The sequence below is a fragment of the Poecilia formosa genome, unplaced genomic scaffold (genome assembly GCF_000485575.1).
Source record: "Poecilia formosa unplaced genomic scaffold, Poecilia_formosa-5.1.2 Scaffold431, whole genome shotgun sequence".
NCBI lineage: Eukaryota > Metazoa > Chordata > Actinopteri > Cyprinodontiformes > Poeciliidae > Poecilia > Poecilia formosa.
Window position 1 is genome coordinate 117557 of NW_006800370.1, and position 22034 is coordinate 139590.

The 22034-nt window shown below is 37.2% G+C and overlaps 1 protein-coding gene across 1 annotated transcript in view; it reads left to right on the top strand.

Moving 5' to 3' along the window:
* The window catches only part of LOC103155496 (sacsin-like), a gene marked incomplete at its 3' end in the record, with an annotated part of 35473 nt that overhangs the window by 9026 nt on the left and 4413 nt on the right, over positions 1-22034 (top strand). The window contains exons 2-6 of the mRNA XM_016663594.1: positions 12048-12093; positions 15105-15192; positions 20332-20443; positions 20857-21003; positions 21101-21976. Of these exons, the coding sequence (XP_016519080.1) occupies positions 12048-12093; positions 15105-15192; positions 20332-20443; positions 20857-21003; positions 21101-21976 (1269 nt within the window). The remainder of the gene's footprint in view (positions 1-12047; positions 12094-15104; positions 15193-20331; positions 20444-20856; positions 21004-21100; positions 21977-22034) is intronic.

The window sequence follows — 22034 nt, forward strand, 5'->3', positions numbered from 1 at the left end:
AATTACATCCTTGCTCCGGAGTTAATAGGTATTGAACAGTGTGGCCAATCTGAACCAATAACTATGAGGATAAAAAACATTCTTAAAGAGTATGATGAAGATGGTGACATCTTCAAAGAACTCATTCAGAATGCAGAGGATGCTGGAGCTGATGCCTGTAAATTCTTGTTGGATTTCAGAGAACACAAAGATCCTCCTGAAAGTCTTATTGATCCTGACATGGCCCTGTGTCAGGGGCCATGTCTTTGGGCCTTTAACAATGAGCGGTTCACAGATGATGATTGGAAAAACATAGTCAGAGTTGGCTCGGCCTCAAAGGAAAATAAAGTGGAAAAGATTGGAAAGTTTGGACTTGGATTCAATACTGTTTATCATGTCACAGATGTTCCCTCTATCCTGAGTGGGAACAAGCTGCTCATACTTGACCCAAATGTGTCTCACTTGAGAAAGCACATCCAGCAGAAGGCAAATCCTGGAATCAAACTAGATCTCTCTCAAAAGAGACTTTTCCATTGCTTTCCTGGTCTATTTGGACCATATGAAGGCATTTTTGACTGTAACTTCACCAAGAAATGTTCTCCAGAACCGTATGATGGCACGCTAATCAAACTACCTTTCCGAAGTGAGGAAGAAGCTCAGAGATCAGAAATAAGCAAAAAAGTATACCATGAACAGGATATCTTTGCCTTACAGCAGAACTTCATGAAGAACTCACAGGTTCATCTTCTTTTTCTGAGGAACATCAACACGTTGTCTTTAAAAAGCATCTCAAGCAATGTATCAACACCACTGAGGGATGAAGATATGCCAACCCTTCTGGACATTGTTAAAACTGTTGATGATACAATGAGGATTTCAAATGAGACCTTCATCAAAAAGCAGCAACAAGCAGAAAAATCATTGATGGAACATGATATTAAATGCACAAAAGTCATTGATAGTGCCACAGTCCAAATTGTCCAGATAACCAGCCAGCAATTTGGTGAAACCAAAGTACAGTCTTGGCTCATTTACAACTGCTTTGGCACTGGTCAGTCTTTAAAAATGGTTCTTAAAGAGAACAAAACAGAAAAGGAGAAGGCTGTATTCTCATTGCCCATTGGAGGGGTTGCTGTGCCTTTGCAACAAGACACAGAAACTGGAAAATTTTCTCCTCTACAAAATTATTACGCTGGACAGGTATTTTGTTTCCTTCCTCTTCCCATTCAGACAGGTCTTCCTGTAAATATAAATGGTACATTTGCTGTAATGAGCAACAGAAAAGGTCTTTGGGAAAGTGGAGTGAAACACAAGTGGAACATGGCTCTTCAAGATGATCCTGTGGTGAATGCATTTATAACTGCACTTTTAGCACTAAAGCAAATGTCTGAAAACAAGCAACTTGAGGCTTATTGTTATCACAGCTTTTGGCCTGAGAGAGAGAAAGTGTATGATACTTTTAAGCCTTTGGTGGATGCATTTTACTATAAACTTCTGCAATCCTCCAGTGGCTTAGAGCTCTTTTGTGATGGAGAACACTGGTGCTCAATGAACAATGCAATCTTTCTTCATGAATGTATTGAAGAAAATGCAGAAATCAGCAGACTTGCTGCTCGGGTGTGCAAGAAGTACATAAAAGGGCCAAACTTTGTTGTTCCTATCCCACTGTGGTTAAGAAAGAGCTTCAAACAAGCTGGGCAAGAAAAGGTTTTACAAGACAAGACATGGACATGGGAGAAGTTTTACCAAGAGGTGGTGTTCAAAAACCTTGCTGCCATGGACCCTAAGACCAGAGATACACTTGTTCTGCATGCTGTGGACCTCAACATAGAAGAAATTGACCATCTGCTGACATTTTATCCTTGCATACCTACATCAGACGGACAACTCCAATATATCAGAAAACTTGTCCATCCCTTTGGAAGAGTGGCCTGTCTTTTTGAGCCAGATGAAGGACGTTTGCTGGGTGGAACCAAACAGGACTTCTGTTCACCCAGAAGGATTCAACGGTTGCTGGAACTTGGAATGGCCAGTGATCATCTTCCACTAGAGGACATCACACACAAAGCATGCACAATGACTGAAACCTGGAGTGTTGACAAAAAGAAAGCATATGAGAATGCAAAGTGCCTTCTTGAACTTATGAAAAACCACCTGAATGACAAAGATTCTCCCCACTGGAAAACCTTGAGAATGACTCCATTTCTCCCAGCATTTTCTCCTGGTGACATAAAGATGAAACAAAACACAACGCTCCAACAACCCACAGCAATTTTCAGTGACAGATTCTCCCTACTTGTTAACATGATTCATCCTGTACTGGACCACAATGGGTTGAAATTACACAACACAGATCCCGTCCTAAAACATTTGGGAGTTCACAATTGTATAGAGCCAGAGACAATTCTTCAGCAGCTGGAAAAAGCATGTAAGCATTCACAGTCATTGGACACATCTATGCTCCACAAAATGGCATATGAATGTTATAAGTTCCTAGATCAGTGGATCAGTGGATGTGAGAATACCATGTTCATTTCACAGCAGGCAAATTCATTCCCCTTCATCCTCATTGGCAACAAATTCATTAATGTCAACTGTGTTGCAGAAAATGAGCAGTTTGAAGCCAAACCCTATCTCCATGTACTTCCACATGCCTTCACTAGTTTCAGGAATCTTTGGGAGACTGTTGGTGTTAGAAAACGTTTTTCTATCAACCAGCTACTTTCTGTGCTTGAAAAGCTTAAATGCCAATATGGAAACGAAGCACTTCAAGAAAGTGATCTTTCAACTTGCCTCACAATTTTAATCAAAGGGATATTTGAAGCAAGACAAAAAACAACAAGAGACTGCTTGATACCAAATGACCATGGAGTTTTGCAGCCTGCCAAAGACCTGTTTTACAATGACAGTCCATGGATGCCAGTTGCCTCAGGTATCACATTGTGTCATCAAAATATCCCTCGTCCTATGGCTATACACTTTGGAATCCAAACAACCAGGCATCACACTCTGGAAAACTACACAATTGACAACTTTTCCCCATTTTCCTTCCATTTTGAACAGCAGGAACAACTAACTGTTCGAATTAAAAACATAATTTCAGCATATCCATCAAAGAAAGACATCCTTAAAGAACTGATCCAAAATGCTGATGATGCTGAGGCAACAGAAATTCATTTCATTTGGGACAAACGTCAACATGGCAAAGAAAAAACATTTGGGAAAAGATGGAACAATCTGCAGGGTCCAGCTCTCTGTGTGTTCAACAACAAAGTGTTTTCTGATGATGACTTGAAAGGCATTCAGCAGTTGGGAGAAGGAGGAAAACAAAACTTACAAGGAAAAATTGGGAAATATGGACTTGGTTTCAACTCTGTTTATCACCTGACTGACTGTCCCTCCATCCTCACAGGAGATAAATTACTTTGCATTTCTGATCCCAATCAGAAATACATTGAAACTAAGACAGACAGACCTCGACATGGCATTGGATACAACCTAACTGATGAATTGAAGGAAATGTGTCTTGATGTCTACAAGTCCTTTCTTCCTGACCAGTTCACTCTTGAAGAAGGCACCATGTTCAGATTACCTCTAAGGACTTCTGTCAGTACAGAAAATTCAAAACTATCACAGCAAAAAGTTACTGATGAGGACATGATTGAACTGTTCTCTGCCCTGTTTGAAGATCCAGAAGGACTAACTTTGTTCTTGAAAAATATATCCAAGATTGAAGTTCATGTAATTAATGAGCACTCAGAAATACTCCAAACCAGTTTTATGGTAGAAAAAACATTGTCACAAGAAAATGAAGGAAAAAAGAATCAATTTGAAAAACATCTAGAAATTGCACAACAGTCTAAAAAACCAGCTACCCCTTGCCATGTTATCTATGAAATTACAATTTCCACCTCAGATAAAAGACGCAGTGACTGGATCATTGCTGAACAGTTTATCTCATTTAAGTATGCTCAACCAAAGATGGCAAACAAACTTCTACAGGGGGCAGTCGCTGCACGTGTAAACTCAAATTCATCTCTACCATCACGATCCAGTAATAACAATTTTCAAGGTGCTGCCTTCTGTTCACTTCCATTGCCTGGAAAAACAGGACTGCCAGTACATGTGAATGGAAACTTTGAAGTAGATTCTTCCAGGAAAAACCTTTGGAAGGAAGATGGTCTAAGTTGTAAGTCACATTGGAATGAGATGTTGAAAAAAAACATAATTGCTCCACTGTATGCAGATCTTTTGGATTTCATCAAGCAAAAACTTAGAGGTGATTCACGTCTTCTTTCAATGCCATACTTATCTTTTTGGCCAGTTGTGTCTAAAAATGTTGGTCCAGAGTGGCATGAAATGATACTGGAGGTATATAGGGCAATTAAGGAAAAATGCCTTTATGTGATTCCAGTTTTGAAGACTTCCAAAGAACGAGGTGAGAGTCAGGATTGTAAAGAAAACTCTCTTGACTGGTGCAACCTCAGAGAAACTGAGCCAACGAAGGCTCCTTATCTGACAGACTCAAAAAGTGAGAGGATTAATCCCATTTTGGAGGATCTTGGGATGAACCTAGTTCATGCTACTGCAAGCATGTGCAAGATTTGGAGTACTATACAAAAAGCTGGGATTGAAGTCAGAGTCATCTGTCCTGCTAGTGTGAGGACATTCCTTTGTGCAAAATCTTTGAATGATCCAACAGAAACAGCTGAGGATTTACCATTACCGCTGAGTGCTACTTTGATCGAGGATGAACAAAGGTGTGCAAAGCTCCTGAAGTTTTGTTTGAATGATTCCTGGTTAGAGGAAAATGCAGATAATGATTCCACTTTGCTTGATGGGCTTCCACTTCTTCTCACAAAAGATAAGGTTTTGCGAAAGTTTAGCTCTATGACACCAAAATTGCTTTCAAGATATGATGGTCTGTTCCTTGGATATGAAGCTGTATTTGCAGACTATACAGTTAATGCACAATGTTTTGACATTCTGGAAAGCTTTAACCTTGTGAACAAGCTGACACTTTTTGATGCTGCAAAACTTTTGAAATCAATAATTCAAAGTTTCCTGTCCCATCACTGTAAAATTGATTCAAACAGTGGCTTGTATATCCCAAATGAAACAATGTTGAAGTGGCTTGAATCACTTTGGAGGTTCATCACAAGTGAAATCCAATACAAAACACTCAATGCTTTCAAAAAAAATCTGACATTAGGTGATGTGAGGGAGCTCTTCAGTGATAACAGCATTCTACCTGTTGTTTGTCCAAGGTTAAACAACAAGATCCTCCTGCAGACCATGAAATGCATGTCAAATGTGATTCCAGATGCATCAGAAAAACACATATCGCACATCCTCTTCAAACTTGGCTTTATGAGGCTTAACAACCTTTTCTTTTACAAGGCAATACAAATGACTTCTTTAGATGCTGAATTATTGGATGTCAATGACAAAAGCTTGGTGCTGAACAAGATCTGCAACATCAACCAGTCAGAGTTTTCTCAGCTTTCAAATGATGATTTGAGAGCACTTCAGATTTTCCTGCAGTCGGGGATAACGAAGACCAAAGGTAAGAAAGACTATGAGCAAAAGCTTAAATCTTTACCAATATTTGAGACGGTCCTTAGTGAAAGAACAAGGATTGATGGACCTAAGGAAGTATTTCTGCTGCACAGCAAATACTCAGCAATATTTCCAGATTTATTCACCCTTTCCAACAGCAACAACATTTTTCTCAAAAACAACTCTGAAAACCAGTTTTTGTCAAAAATCCTTGATATTAAAGTCCTGAATGATCTGGAATATTTTATGAAGTTCATTTTGCCTTTTGTAAAAACACTAACAGAGGAGGAAACTCTTGAGTGCCTGAAGCTGATATTGAAACTATATCCACAATTGGGATTTTGCCAGCACAAAAAAAGCATCATGTCCTCAATGAAGTCAGTAAAACTGATTAGAAGCTTGCATGGTCATCTGGAGACTGCCTCATACTACTATGATGAAAGTGTTGAGCTTTACTTGAGAATGGTGCCCAGGGAAAGATTTGTGCCAAAGCTGTTTTGGGCAAAGCTTTGTGAAGGAAATCAACATGAAACCATACAAGCTAGAAACCTTGTGAGAGAACTTGGAATGAAATATGAGGTGACTGAAGATGATATGATCAACTTTGCACGTCAACTGGAATCAGAAGCGAAAGAAAGTGAGGAAAGTAAAGTAAAGGAAAGTAAGCTAAAAGAGAAATCAGCATTCTTTTTCAGAGAAGTCTTGAAAAGTGTGAGCAATGAAAAAGATGAACGGTTAATGAGGAGCATTGCCAACATCAAATTCATTTATCCAGTTAAGACTCGAAAAGATCTCTGCAACTACCATCAACCATTTGCTTCAGAAAATAATACCATTCCAATCCGAGGATCTTTGATTGAAACAGATCCTAAACATCAGGATTTGATTTGGTCCTCAATGCCAATTATACATTTGCCAGGTTATATCTCGCCAAAGCTCTCACAAATCCTGAAAAATGTAGGAGCTTATCATCAGCCACCTTCAGAGTACGTCACCAGAAATATGAGAAATATCTGTCAGTCTCCATGTAAAACTGAGCAAGTGATCAAAACTCGTGCAGATGTGTTTCGTCGTGCATATGGCTACCTACAAGCCAATGTCTTTGACAGATGGTCTTTATATGGTCTTCCTGTTGTCTTGGTTGAAAAAGACACTGTCCTTTTTAAAGCTGATAGTGTGTGTCTTTCACTTTCTCATGACCTTGAGTTCAGACCCTACTTGTACCCAATTTCTCCACAAGATGCCTTGTATGCAGAGTTCTTTAAGAAAGTTGGTGTGAAGGAGAAACCCACTGCAGAGCACTACTGTAATGTCCTGGCAGCTGTTTATTCTGATTCCTGTGATAAAAAACAGCTGAATGCAAACCAGCTGATTACTGTAAAACGAGCAGTTCACCATTTATTTCGCTTAATCAAAACTCAAGGAGAACAGGCCCTCAAAGGTGATGATCAGACTTTGTATCTTCCTGCAGTTGATGGAAAGCTGCATACATCAAGTTCACTCTACTACAATGATACAGTGTTTGAGGTGCAGAGGTTGAAGGAAGGACTGGAGGATAAGTTCCTGTTGCTCGAGAAACTCAGTAAATGTCATCTGGGCAGTGACATCTTTGAACAGCATCGATTGGTGAAAATGTTGCCTCAGAAACTTCAGCCTAAAATGTTGTCTGAGATCACTGAGGAGAAAATTGTGGAATCAAACTTGCAGCTTTGTGAGCTTGGGAATGGTTGTGAGTTCAGTGGATGGTTTGATAAACATCTCTCCTCAGAAGCATTCAAACATGGACTCATTTGTCTTTTTAGAGAACAAACGGGAGGCAAAATAACACAACAAAAAGCAGCTGAGATATGTGAGAAGACATTTGGCAGTATTAAAATTGTCTGCTGTAAATCCCTAAAAACGATGGTTTGGCTGGATGAAAAGCCACTACACAAAACTACCAGAGAGACAGATGTATTTGTCAAACAGGAACAACAAGGTTTCACCTTATTCTTGAAACACAACGATAACATGGCTCCAAAAGCAATTAATGAAGTCAATATGACTCTTATAAAGGAAATTAATTCTCTTTTGAGCAACACAATTTCATCTGTTTATCTCCCAGTGCTCGGACAACTCCTTATGTGTGACAATTTGCAAGATGTTCAGAAAACTCTGGCTAAGAATGAGATCCGTGACAGTTCTGTAGCTGAAATACAAATTCTCAGTCCACCAGACCCTGGGACAGATATTCCAGATGAATGGCTTGATTCATTAGACATGAGCTTCCTGAACAACTTTGAAGAAGGGGAATATGTTGGCTATAGCACAAACAACACATACATTTATGCAGTTATTGTCAAAGAACTTCCTGGTTGCTCTGGAAGATGTTCCTGGAAATACAAAATAGATATTGGAGAGGATGAAGCAGTAGAAGTCAGTCATCTTGACCTGTACCAATTTAAACGAGAAAAGAAGGTTAAAATAGGAGGGATGAGAGATACATTTTCCATGGAGCTTGCGGTACTGGTAGGATCTGTGCCACATTCTTCCCAGTCAGCACAAAGTTCCCTACCAACCTCTCTAGATGAAATTAAAAAGGAAATAGACAAATGTTTGACTGAGATCTGGACTCTTCCTGAAGAGGAGAGAAGGAAAGCTATCAGGAGACTTTACCTCAAATGGCATCCTGACAAAAATCCTGACTGCCATTTACTTGCTACAGAGGCATTCCAATATTTGCAACATCGGATTGATGAACTCAACAAAGGCAGGAGGATTACGGTATCCACATCATCTCCCAGCAGATCTTCTAATTTCAGAGACTTCTACCAGCAATGGGACCAAGAAGCACAACGTCACAGAAGTGGTCGAGAAAGATTTTTTAGATCTACGGCATCCCATTCCTACAACTTTTGGACCCATAACACAAATATTCCAAGACCAAACAAAGAAGAGGCCAAACGTTGGTGTAAACAGGCTCGCTGTGATCTTCACGCAGCTCAGAAAGACACAAGTGGAGACAGCACAGAGTGGTGTCTATTCAAAGTCCATCAGGCAGTGGAAAAGGCTCTCATTGCAGCAGAATTTAAGCATGATGGCAAACACACCGCTAGCAGCTCAATTTCAGCCACAGCAGCAAAAGTTTCTTGCTACCACCCTCAACTGAGAGACCTTCCTCAGATTGTAGCCGATCTGAAGTCACTGGGAGTGGACGCCAAAAAAACTCAATACCCCAACTGTCATCCATTTCCCCACATTCCTAATGAGCAGTTCAGGTCTGAAAATGGAATATTAGCAGTGAACAGAGCATCTGAGCTACTCAACAAAGTAGAAGCGTATGTAAATTAAGTTGTGCACTTATATGTCTTAGTTAACATTTTGATGCCTTTTAAACTCATTTTAAGAAAGCTATGAATTTCTCTTTAAACATCTTCTGTTTTATCTTAATCTTAATCTATGTATTACTCTACATGGAGTCCTAAAAATAGACATAATAATGAATCTTAATTTACAAATGTTTTATTTCTAATCCAAAATCTTTGTGTGGATTTGGGATGAAAACAGGAAAAATTAAATCAGAATTTAAAATTAAAATATGGTTCCTAAATGAGGAGCACATCAGATACTATGTACCTTTTTGTTTTTTGGTTGTTGTTTTTGTTTTTTTTTGGTCATTTTAAGATTTTCAGTATGATTTGAGTCACTTTACAGTGTAAATGAAAATGTGTTTTTTTTGTAACATTCCTATCTTTATTATTCTCAAGAATTGTATGTTGTTTTTATGATATAATATGATGCAGATATTGAAATTTTTATGGCTTTTTTAATGTGTACATATTTACTTGTTAAAATTTATATGGACTTAAGATTTCATGTTATTTTCAATTATATTTTTATTAAGTTTTATGAACCACTTTTCCACTTAAGTTTATTTGATATGTTAGTTATCAGTTTAAGCATAATATTTTGTCTATATATCCTTATTCTTTTTAACCATTTTTTTTACCTAGCACAAAAATGTTTTTTTTAGTTTTTATATTGAAACAGTGCTTAACACAAATCAACATAACTATAAAGAAGTGAAAGAAAATATAGGACTTACCTGTAAAATGTCCAGACCTTAGTATTAGACGACTTTATAAGATAATTAAGATTTACTTTTTGTGTTAGGGGGTAAAAGCCTTCAACGTTATTGGCAAACACTCTACTATCATGTTATAGAAATGGAAATGCAGTGCAACTTACAGTCTAATGAAATGTCTCTTTTTTTCTAATATGAAGGAAATAAAATAAAATGCATTATGTACAAATGCATGTGTAGATTATCTGTGTCATGCAATAATATAATTGCAATTTTAGCAAATCCTGCTTTTAGTACAGTGATATTTTCTTCAAGATTATGGAATCATTGGTGTCATCATTTATTTGTGACTCAGTGAATAATATTATGTCATGTTTATTTTTATTTTCATCTTATTTTGCTTCTTTTACCTTTTTAATATGGACCTTTATTGTGTCTGGAATAAATATATGATGATGATGAAGAAAAATACATGCTTTACAAAACAATGGTGTATTTTGTGTACATACTCGTATGTGTGTGTATACAATTTGATATATGCAACACCTGAAGGTAACATGGTGTTGGAAAAATGTTTATTATTATTTTATGTCATACGCTAAGAATCAGGTTTCATAATAATTGTGATGGATGGTTGAAGGGGAAGCTTACATATGACTCTTCACGGTATGTCAAAGGTTAAAGTTTATGGGTTATTTTCTGTCAGGAGAAGAGAACTTGGTCCAAATGACAAGGAACACCATTGTTCTATCTATTGGGTCAGAGCTGGGAAACCACCCTCCACACAAATGTGCTACAAGGAAATGTTTATAATGAGGCGAGTTCTTGTGTCTGTCAGAGTGTTTGTGGACGGTGTAACTCAATGCATTCTCTACTTGCCAGCAAGCAAGTAATAAATCTAATAAGACTAATTCTTAGGATTTCTGTCTTAATGATTATTTTTGTGGATACATTTTTCTAACACATAATTACTTCACTGTACTTTTAAAATACTTTTCACATTTTAAAATGCTGTTATTTGTAAAGTAAACTTAATTTTCACATTTATTATATATTTTATAAAACGGCACATTACGTACCCTTATTGTAATCAGTAACTAAAATGTCTAGTTCTAATTAGATTTCAACCACTTGAAAGTTAAACAGGACGGAGGCAATACTCTGCTATCACCCTGAGAAATAGAACTGCATACTTTACCAAGATGCTTAAGAATAAAGTATGTATAAATTGATGTGTGAAAATTAATAAATACTTAGACAAATTTTTCTAACACCCATATACTCAATAAATGTGTAATAAAACTTTTAGAAGCATTTATTTTTTTTTAGTTCAGTTTCAATAACAACCACAAAGTTTTTAATAAGTGCCATGCAAAAGTTCTAATTTTAATTCAAATTACATCAATGGAGTTTTTTTTTTTTTAATCAAATACACCAACTCTGAACCAGCACTTAATGGTGTCCTTAATAAACAATCTTAAGTTAGAAGGTCCTGCTATGGGCTACGCATGTCTTGATTAAAATCGCTGCATTTTTTGTTCGTTCTGGTGTTCCTGCTATGAGACTGACCCCGGCGCCGAAGCCAGGAAGTGAACCTCTGATAGTGGTCGACAGCGCCATCTAGCTTGATGAAGTAACTCTCGTTTTCCCGTAAGTTTCGTTTAATTGCCAAACCAAGCCGGATGAAACGCGATATTTTTAGATTACGCTTGATTTACTGAGAAATGAAAGCTACAGAGCATGGACTGGGTGAGGGGAGGGCGAGTCAGCGTTGGAGCAAGTCTTTATAATCAGGCTGCAGCAGCATCTCTCTCACTTTCAAAGGAACTGATGAACTTCGTCCAGACGATGTGACTCAGGTACTGTGATATTTATTACTTCGTTGCGTTTGAGTACAATATAACTTGTAGGACATAACTGCAGGAGATATTCTGCATGAGAAACAAATAACTTAATATTTGTTTCTATTTGTTTTTGCAGGTCTTCCTAGATTTATTTAATTTTATAGCACCATAATTTTCTTAAGAGTTGGTTTTAGTTCGTCGGTGACAGAAAAGTTGTGACTTGGCTGCAAAGGTCTCAGTTATGGCTGCATCACTTAAAGGAAATTAATATTCTGTTATTGCAAATCAGCAATAACAGAATATTAATTTATTATCCTGTATCAGCTCCAGGAAATAGAGAAGTTACACCAGGTTTTTCTAAAGCTGTTAAAAATCTGATCATTCTACCAAAGTGGTTGTGCTGACTGTTTAATAAGCCAGCATCCTCATAAACACATAAGCTAATCTAACAAATTAAAGAATGTTTAATTTATGTTATCAGATGATTATGGTTTTCTACGTATTTTTAGACATTCACTCTACAAATTAAGAATCTGTTTAATAATTCTCTGTTGCTCTTCTACTGCATTACCTTGTGTTACAATATTTGGTTTCTTTCACAGCATCCAACTCAGGAAGGATGAGTGGGAAGACCAGACATAAAACACGGTAAGCTGCTCCACCTCTTCCTCTTAAGTGAAGCAACTGAGACTCTGATGTCTTCACATGATTTTAAGTGACATATCTTTTTTTTTTTTTCAAGACTACTCAATTGTACTGCAAGAACAAGTAAACTGTTGATATCTAGCTATTTAAAGCTTTATATGCATTTTCATGAAATGTTTGTCTTGTGAAAATTATGCCACCTCACGGGCAACTGTGGATCAGTGAGTAGAGTAGTTAGTTTGCAATTGAAAGTTGTGAGTTTGATTCCATTTTCCTCTTTTGCATATCAATATTCCCCTGGCAAGGCACTCGACTCCAAGTCACCTTAATTTACAAAACTATTCATCACATTCCTAGGTTGATTTTTTCTACTTTAAGCTGCATATCACATTATAATAGTATTAAAATCTAACTATGATTACTTAATACTGTTATTCAATGAAATCAATAGAATAAGTAAATCTTAAAGTTTGTAAGTTTTGTAGGTGATGCTGAAAAAACATATTTTTTTATTACAGAACATAGCAGTACGTGCAGTTATTGCTTCAGAGGTTTTTTTTTAGAAACAAGGAAGTACAAAGTGTTTTGTTCACACGTGATTGAAAAATGAAGTGAACATTTCTGTAGAAGTATATAATCAGGAAGTGTACCTCTGATAAACAGCTCACAGGAGCTTTCTCTGGAGTAATACCTAGACTATACATTTATCCTTAAATATTAAGGACAAACTTAATATCAACGCAAGTTATGTCAACATGTGTTGACAAAAGTTTTGAATCAAGAAGAAAACATAAAGTTCAAAAATTTGATATGGGTGTATGTTCCAGAAAATCCTCATAATTTTCACATTTTTAGAACCACATACCATGTTTTTCAACATGCCAACATAAATTACAAGATAGGGGAAGAGGAAACAGAGGGACTTCAGCTTTAGGATGTTCTGGTATGATCTGTATGATGTTGTTTTGTCGCTGTTTAAATATACCAAATATTGTGACCATATTAACCTCCTGAAGTCTAAAAGACATTTTTGTTATAATATTTATAATCACAGGGTAAATACAGGGTTATGTAGGGTCCTCCTTTAATTTTTGTATCTGCATTTTTTTATGATGGAAATATTATTTATTATTTAAATATTTATTGTTCTTGCATAGCAACACATTTCATAGAAGCAGCATAATTTATTCTCTATGCTTTGTAAGTACAAAGGCATTACATTTTTGCGTCCGTATTTCTATAAATGTCCGATAGACACGCCTATCACACACACACATATCAAGACTAAGTGTAATGATACACTTAGTATCATTACACTTGATACTAAGTGTATCAAGTGTAATGATACACTTGGTACACAGGAAATATGAAGGTCAGCTAAATTCTCGATGTGGGAGTTAAAGTACCCCTGGACGCTATGGACCGACGCTGTTGTCACGGTTGCCTAGATACGGACACTACGCAGCCCAGTCAGCTGCTGTCAACCCTCATCTTTTTAAAACATCCTCGACCTGATTCTCCACTGTCCTTAGAACCAAAACCTCTCGTAAAGATACAGACGTGAGAAGGAAGATGTAAATCCCAAGCTGAATAATGTTTGTGAGGATGAACACTGGCAATTAAAAAAAAAAAAAAGTGTCCATTGTGGCGCAGTGCGATACCAAACAGAATCAGGAGAGGAACACCAGACCCTGATATGGTAACATTTTGCTATGATTAAGTTTCTTTTTGTGCTTTTAGTAGAGTATATTGGTTTGATTATTTGCTTATTTAATGTATAATAATATCAGCCAAAATAATACAAATGATAATTTAAAGAACAAATCATATGTTAGATTAACAGTAAATGCATAAATACTTCCTACTTTAAAAGGTTTGTTAGGGCTTTCTGCATGTTTTATTTTGAAATGTTTATATATTTTATAAATTCATGGTTCAGTGATCATTTATGCACCGGACACAGACCTGCAGCCCAGGGGCGGTTCTAGATGGGGGCCAACAGGGTACCAAAGAAGTAAATGTCTTATGTTAATACTCACTAGTGAATTTTTTTAACCTACACTATTTTACTTTAACAATAAATTAAAAATTATAGTGCTGCACTTTTAGATGCTGTATGGAGATAGGATCACACTTTCCATCTGCCAGGGATCTGCCAGGGATCTGCAAACTGAATCTCTGGAGACGCAAGTGGCTCTGTGGCTCTTTTTACATCAAATGATAAAATATTGCTCAGTTTTTTTTGTTTGTTTTTTTTTTTTTCATTCTTTTTCAAGTGTTGCCATGGAAAAACACTGACTACTCTGGCCCCGTGATAAATCTGTTCTAGAACCAGTCTCCAAACCTAACTCCTTCTTTATATAAATATTTTGGTAATACTCTGTAAAATATCAGAATGTTCACATACATTTCATACACACATTTTGAATATTAAATCAGGTGTTATGATCAGTTACTCATTGGTTTGCCAAATACATTCTACACTTGCTTAATTAAACGCATTTAAAGTATACTACTCTGATTGGAGTACAGTTTTGGGGTACTCCAACCGACCTTTATGCATGAACGATTGCTCTATGATCACTTTTTAAAGACAAAAAACACTGCCATAAAATAGTGTCTATCACTGCAGCAGACATCCCACCCCATGAGAGTAGGACGACGCGCCGTGGTGGGCGTCCCTTATTTTGATTTCTGAAAGGTGGCAATCCTAATTGTAGCCACAGTCAGCCTGATGCAGATTGATAAAAGTGAGGCTGCCATTCATTCAGCACCACCAGGTCCCTCTGACCACTGCCAGAAGGCAGCTGAAATGTCTTGCCCAAGGACACAATGACTGAGAAGACGGAGTGGGGGATTTCACACCAGTAACCCACTGGTTATGGAATGAACTACTGCTGATTGCTATTAGGCACAACTTCAATTAAAATCCCTTAGCTGGAAGAGTAAATGCAGATTAAGCATACCTTAAACCAGCGATTTAATGTTTATTTTCTCAATCTTATTTTCTCTAGGAGGTCCTTTGGGGCTACAGCACCACCTTTTCTTGACTACCTGAAAGATATTCTGCGTCGATATCCTGACGGTGGACAGATTTTGAAGGTCAGTATCAAGGGCGTAAATCCCATCTCATTATAGGGGGGGCCATAAACAGGGACATTTTTTAAGAGCAATTTTGGGGGTGTCGGCAAAGTTACAGTCAAATGTAACATAAAATGTGATTTAATTTTTTTTTTATTGTGTTCAAGCTGCACAACCAAAAATGACTAAGTAGCAATGAACAACAAAATTATTTTTCTAAGTAAACAACCTGTTGAGACCCATAGAAATCAAACTAAGGTTAAAATATTGCTTAGATATGAGTTTGGTTCAGAGCCACAGAGCTAATCTCTGCTACACCTTTACAAAAACTGAAGGCTCTAAATAAAAACATGTTTCAATAAGTAACTTCACTTAACAAAATTCCTCATAAATATTGATTTGTTGCAGTGGATCTTAATAAAGTGTATGTGTTTATAACTTAAATTAAATTTATTTTAAACTTAAATTATAACTTAAGTTGCTTTAAACTTTTATGTTTTGGGTGACGGGGGGGTTCCATGTCCTGGATGGCTGAGAACCTATAAATATGTAGAAATTGAATATTTGGGAAGTATCATAATATAAACTTAAGGGTCAGCACCAGAGTTTTCCAGAAAAATATTCTGATTTTATTTTGTGGTTTTATAGGGTCTATGTTTTAAGATGGTAAGAAATAAAGGCACTTGTTTTTGTTTTACTGTTAGCTACAGTAGCCCATCTGCTCTCAGCTCCCATACAGAGCTGTCGGCTAGTGCTAACGTTGAGCCGCTCCCTCCTGTTTCAAACTCTTCTTATTAAAGTAAGAATTAAAGAGCTAAATATAATTGAAATATTGGCTACCTTTGACAGAAAAAAGAGGTAAGTTTATGAAAGCAATGTAGCAGTTTAGCTAGTTTTGATTTCCAAGGCATAAGGTGGCCGTTTATCATGATTCAGCCAAAGTAATGAAATAACGAACTGTGGACTGATTTTTATTGTCAATGTGTTTCTTCCTATTGAGCAGTGAAGGTAAATAAAACGTGTTACATGCCTTTTGCTTTAAGTATTTATCTGCTGGAGGGTTTTTTGTTGGTGCTGCAGAGCCACAGTAACAGCTAGCTCCTCACTTCAGCTGCTCTAACGGAGCCTGTGTCATTCAGTAGCGCAGCTGTTGCTCCTCCTACACTTTAGACCAGGGGTCCCCAAACTACGGCCCGCCTCCACATTTGGTCCGGCCCCCTGAACAATACCAGAGAGCATTCAGATTTTTTTTTTCATTTATTGTATTTTCCGGTTTATATGTGGATTTTTCTTCAACCACCACGGGGCTCTTTAACAGGAAGTGTGTAAACTGTGGGTGTTTTGTTTTGCATGGCACATTGCTGCCATCTGTTGGACTTTTAGGGAACTGCTTGACTTTTATGTTATTTAATCAGTACGGTTGTTTGCTAGCGGTAGAGCAGATGAACACACGCATATGTTATGAACGCCGCATTCCAGGTTGAATTCTTCGAAGCAATGCCTGTAATTAGCAACTTATACTTCAAAATGAGCCTTTATGTTAACATATGAGAAATTAATATGTTATAGTTACTTTCCCTCAATGGAATATATACTAGTCAGTCCCAGTGACCGTTTCACTCATGGTTTTTGCCCATGTGCTTTCTGGGTCCCCCCCCCAACAATTTCCGGCCCCCCACCAGAGAAGGGAAAAGTTATGTGGCCCTCACAGGAAAAAGTTTGGGGACCACTGCTTTAGACTGAACCATTTTTCTAACAATTGTTTCAATACCTAACAATTCCTTTTTTAATTCTTAGTTTTTTTCTTAGATGAGTGGCGGATTTATTTCATTCTTTGTTTCTATTGCCTTTTTATATTGATATCATTTAAATAAAATAGTTTCTTTCATGATTTCTTTGGGGGGACAATTCTAGACTTTTCCAAGATTTGGGGTGTTTGGACCCCCCCGAAACCTCCGGGATTTATGCCTATGGTCAGTATGGCGTTCCCATTATGATTATAGGAATGGCTATTTATTACCAGAAAAGGCTGTCAAGCAGGATATAAACTTTGCATGCTAAATGAAGCACTGGAGGATGATGCTTCTGTCAGGTTTACAGTGTTTTCAATATGCTGTTTATCTGCTATAGATAGCTTTTCAAGCCTGTGACTTCTGTTTTGTTCTCCATTTGTCCACATCCACTGGAGCAATCCAGCATCAGTATCGGCTTGCTCTCAACTCATTTGAATACTAATTTATAAAAAGATTAGTAATAACACTAACTTTTTTTTTGCTATGGCAGTAAATATTTTACAAAGTATGTTGTAAATTGCAACATGATAAACGAAGCTCAAATCAGCTAGTCAGTGAGAGACGACGTCAGGTGATATTCTGAGGCATGCTGCTACGTCAAGTCTTGGCATAGCAGCAGTTGATGCAGGGCCGGCCCAACGCATAAGCGAACTAAGCAGTTGCTTTGTGAAGTGGCCCCAGGGCCACTTCACTTCATTAGAGCTGATTTTTTTTTCTTTTTAGTAATAATTTCTATGTCATTATAATGTCAAAAACACACAATTTTACTATGAAGTTATTTGTTTTTACAATAATATATATTTTATAATATGTAGAAATTATTATTTTATTGATAAAAAGAAGGAAAATTTAGCTCTTGGGGGCCCTCTGGTGGCCGCAGTAGGTACTGCACACTTCGCCGGTATCATGAGCTGCCGTGCAGTGCATCCAAACGTCCAAAGCTCCGGTCAGAAGTTAAGATAACAAAACATGTCTCAAAAGGGGACTTATCCTTCTGGGAGGGAGAAAGGAAAGAAGAAGAATAGAAAAAAAGCCAAGATAAAGGTTTGTTTTAATGTGCCTGGGTAATGTAATGTAATGTAAAAGATTTGTAAAGTTACTAATAGAATTTAGCTAGTTAGTGACCTGGAACGGTCCAGTTCAACAGCCAAACATTTATGCTGGGATCTTTATGTTTGTGTGAAACTGAGTTTAGACTTTAAATGACTTGATTCTCATGGTTGGCTCTGTATATTTCTGAGGTATTTTTGGCTTCAAAATGCTGTGTTTGATAACGTTTGATAACAATAATTAAAACTTCTCAATGTTTGACATTGTCTAGCAAAATGTTTTTACGTCAGGCTCCATAGCTGCTACATCGATGAGCTGCTCTCTGCTGTAGTTGGGATATGTTGTTTGCTGCTGAGCATAATCATTTTGTGGCTAAGACAAACATATTTTTTTTTACATCAACTTCTAAGTTATGAGAAACTTCTGTTAAAATCATTTGAAGGCTCAGAATCAACCCGGTACCGGTACCGGTCCACATTCTCAGGGAAAAAGACTCACCTGATATAAATTCAACTTTTAGCTATAGGAGTAACCCTTAAGAGAAATTTATTTAATCATTAGAATGTCATGAATATGTCTGTAGGGCTGCACCGATTGCAGTTTTCTTGCCGATCCCTGGTTACTGATATTTAAAAAGCTTCAACTGCTGATTTTGGTTTTTGCTATGATTTTTTTTTTGTTTGAAATGTCGTTAAATATAGCAAGAAAGTCAGTGAGTTGGCAACAGTGGGGTGAATATTGTTAACTGTAAACGTGCAGACCTGATCTGGTGGGACGGTCTGTCAGTCAAACCTCTCACTGTAGAGCAGAAGAGGACAGAGACTGATTTATAAACCTTTGCTGACGAAGTTTAGGGGCCCTGAGTTGATGTGAGAGTCTGCATCAATTGGTACAGTCAATTAGCAGGCCTGACTGTACAAAAGCACAAAATCCTGTTTAGAGTACTGGAAGTGTGAGAGGGATATTGGCCTTTCTAAATGCAATTGGGTTGTGTGAACTGATAATCAACCTAATTGTACATGCATGTTCACTTTGTAAAATTGTTCTTTGGTATGAAACGGAAAACAAGAAAAGAGAGAAATTTTGAAATTAAACCAAAAATTGTATACACTAAACATGAAGATAATGACACATCTGAATAAAATATTTTCGTACTAGAATAAATTAATTTATTCTAGTAAACTCCCAAATGTTTATTTGCGAAACCCAGCCCAAACATTATATTGTTCTTTGTTGAGCTACAAATAATGTTTTTGGATTAAAGGACCACTAAAAGTTGTTCAAATCAAGTAACAGAGTCAAACCTATCCAACACACTTACGGGTTAAACTTTGATTTTATGAGGGGAGTGGAATAGAAATGTAGCCTGTCCACATTTTGGAAATATCTTCTGTTACTGAAAACTAATGATGTGCTTGTTCCTCCCTTTCAAGTTTCCATGAAAGTTTGATGCATTCATTTCTTTCATTTATTTTGATCCAGTCTTGTATTCTGTGACCCCTCAGCAAGTCCATTTGCTAAGTGTATTATCCTTAGTCTGTTAGTTTGAACACCTAGTCTTTAAACAAGAAAACAAACAATACAGAAAGAAAACTAAAGTTGTGTTGTGTTGTGTGTGCCCAGCTTGAAGAGTGACTCTAGTCTAAGTCTGACTGGTCCAGTCACTCCTGTCACTGGAGCAGTCAAAATGAACCTCCAAAAAGGAGGTTCATTTGTTCTCCATTTGTCCACATTTCTTCCACTGGAACCTCCCATTTTAATGGCTCCAGTGAGCACTCCAAAAAGTAGGTTCATTTTGGAAGTTCAAAATGAATGATACACTATTTGTGCCACCAACCTGAGCATGCAGTGAGATCCCGTACACCAGACTTTGCGAGTTTTTTGGGGGAAACCAGAGTTTCATTGTTCAAAATTGACATTTGCATTTCATTAATGCCTTGTGTTTTCACTGTATCCCTCCTATTTAGGATTAAAAATAAAATACAGGCTTAACACAGGATAGGCCTTTTGAGCTAGACCAGACTTGGTGGGCGAGTGGGATATAAGGACAACTGGGTCGTCTCTTTTCTGATTATTCTGCTTGGTGTATATGCTCTATTTCATCAAAGTAAAAGAGGATAATTAAACATTTGTTGACTTCTCCAATGCTTGATTTCAACCAGGACAAAACAATGGTCCATTTCATTTTTCAATTTTGTTTATTTCTTCAAACCAAAGAATTTACTCTGAGTCTATTGATTCTTCATTTACAATTTAAGCTGGGCGACTTTGTCTTGTTGATCTTTGCTGGGTTTTAATGTATTTTATTTTGAAACAGGAACTGATTCAAAATGCTGATGATGCTCATGCAACAGAAGTGATTTTCATCCATGATGAGAGGAGCTATGGCACTGAGAGTCTTTGGAGTGCCAATCTTGGACAATACCAAGGTATATATGTTGATTTGTGTAGCTTCAGTTGTAAGCTACACTTCTTTTCATGATAGTTTACCTCCAAAAATTATGTCATCCTTTTACTTTTAAGAAATATATTTTTTTTATAACAATAACCTGCCTTTTCTACTGTTCAACATTGTTCTCAAGGCATAAATCTACATTTTATAATTATACAACACCATGAGTATTAATTATAGACAATTCTTCTTTATAATGTTGCAAGGTTTAGCCATTTTACACCAAAAACTTTAAAGAAAAATACTATTGTGCATGTTGTATCTGTCTTTAAATAAGCTGTTTAGTTTTTCTCAATTCAAGCTAAAATTTCAGAACAAGTGCATTTAATAAATATTCCAGAGATTCCAAACAGTTTTATTTATTTAGTTACTGATTGGCTTTTTGCATAGGTCCTGCTCTGTATGCCTACAACAATGCTGCGTTTACTGAAGACGACTGGGAAAGAATTCAAAAGGCTGGAAGAAGTGGCAAGATCAATGACCCGAACAAAATTGGGAGATTTGGAATCGGCTTCAACTCCGTTTATCACATAACAGGTCAAAATTATTCATTAGAATAACATGCTTTAGCTTAATGATTTTGACTAAGATGTAATTTTAGAGATAATAAATAGAAGCATTTATTTCTCAACAGATGTGCCCAGTATTTTCAGCTCAGGACATCTTGGATTGATGGACCCCCAAGAGGAAATATTTGGTGATAAGGGGTTTCGGTGGTTTTTGGATGAACCTGATGACCAAGAAGCTTTGCTGACGATGCATGACCAGTTCCAGCCCTACAGAGACATAGTTTCAGTTGTAGGCAAGCAAGAATGGTCAACAATCATAGAGGATCAGTACTTCTCTGGGACACTTTTCAGGTTCCCGTTACGCAACAAAGCATCAGAGATTTCAGACAATCTATATGATTCAGATAAAGTGTTTGAGCTTTTTGATAGCTTCATTGCAGATGCAGACTTGAGCCTTCTCTTTTTGAAAAGTGTGAGCTCTGTGTCATTGATCCATATCAGTCAGGATGGTACCATTAACACCAGGCTTGAAATAAAATCCTCTGAACCAACAGAAGTTCTTCTGAAGCAAAAAGATGAGTCTGATGTTGAAGGCCTGACAAGAATCAAATTGATAACTCTAAATTCAAAAGATCAGAAAAAAACACAATGGCTTTTAACAACATGCACCATGAAAGAGGGAAAAGCACCAAACCTTGATGACCTTGCCAAAAAGTTGAGTTTTTTACCCAGAGTTGACTTGGCATTTCCACTTGATGAGCAGAGAGACTGTGGTCAAGGCAGATTGAGCTGCTTTCTCCCTCTCCCAAACAACGAATCCAACAAGACCGGTCTCCCAGTTTATGTCAACGCCTGCTTTGGTCTCACAGACAACAGAAGACACATCAAGTGGCAAGAAGAAGACCAGAAACATGATGAACACGCTTCGTGGAATGAATTGCTTGTGAAGACGGTGCTCCCACAAGCATATGTGAAGATCATTCAAGATGCCGTCAAACTTTGTCAACAATCTACTCTTCCTGTCTCTTCTGTGTACAGCCTGTGGCCTGATGTTACTCA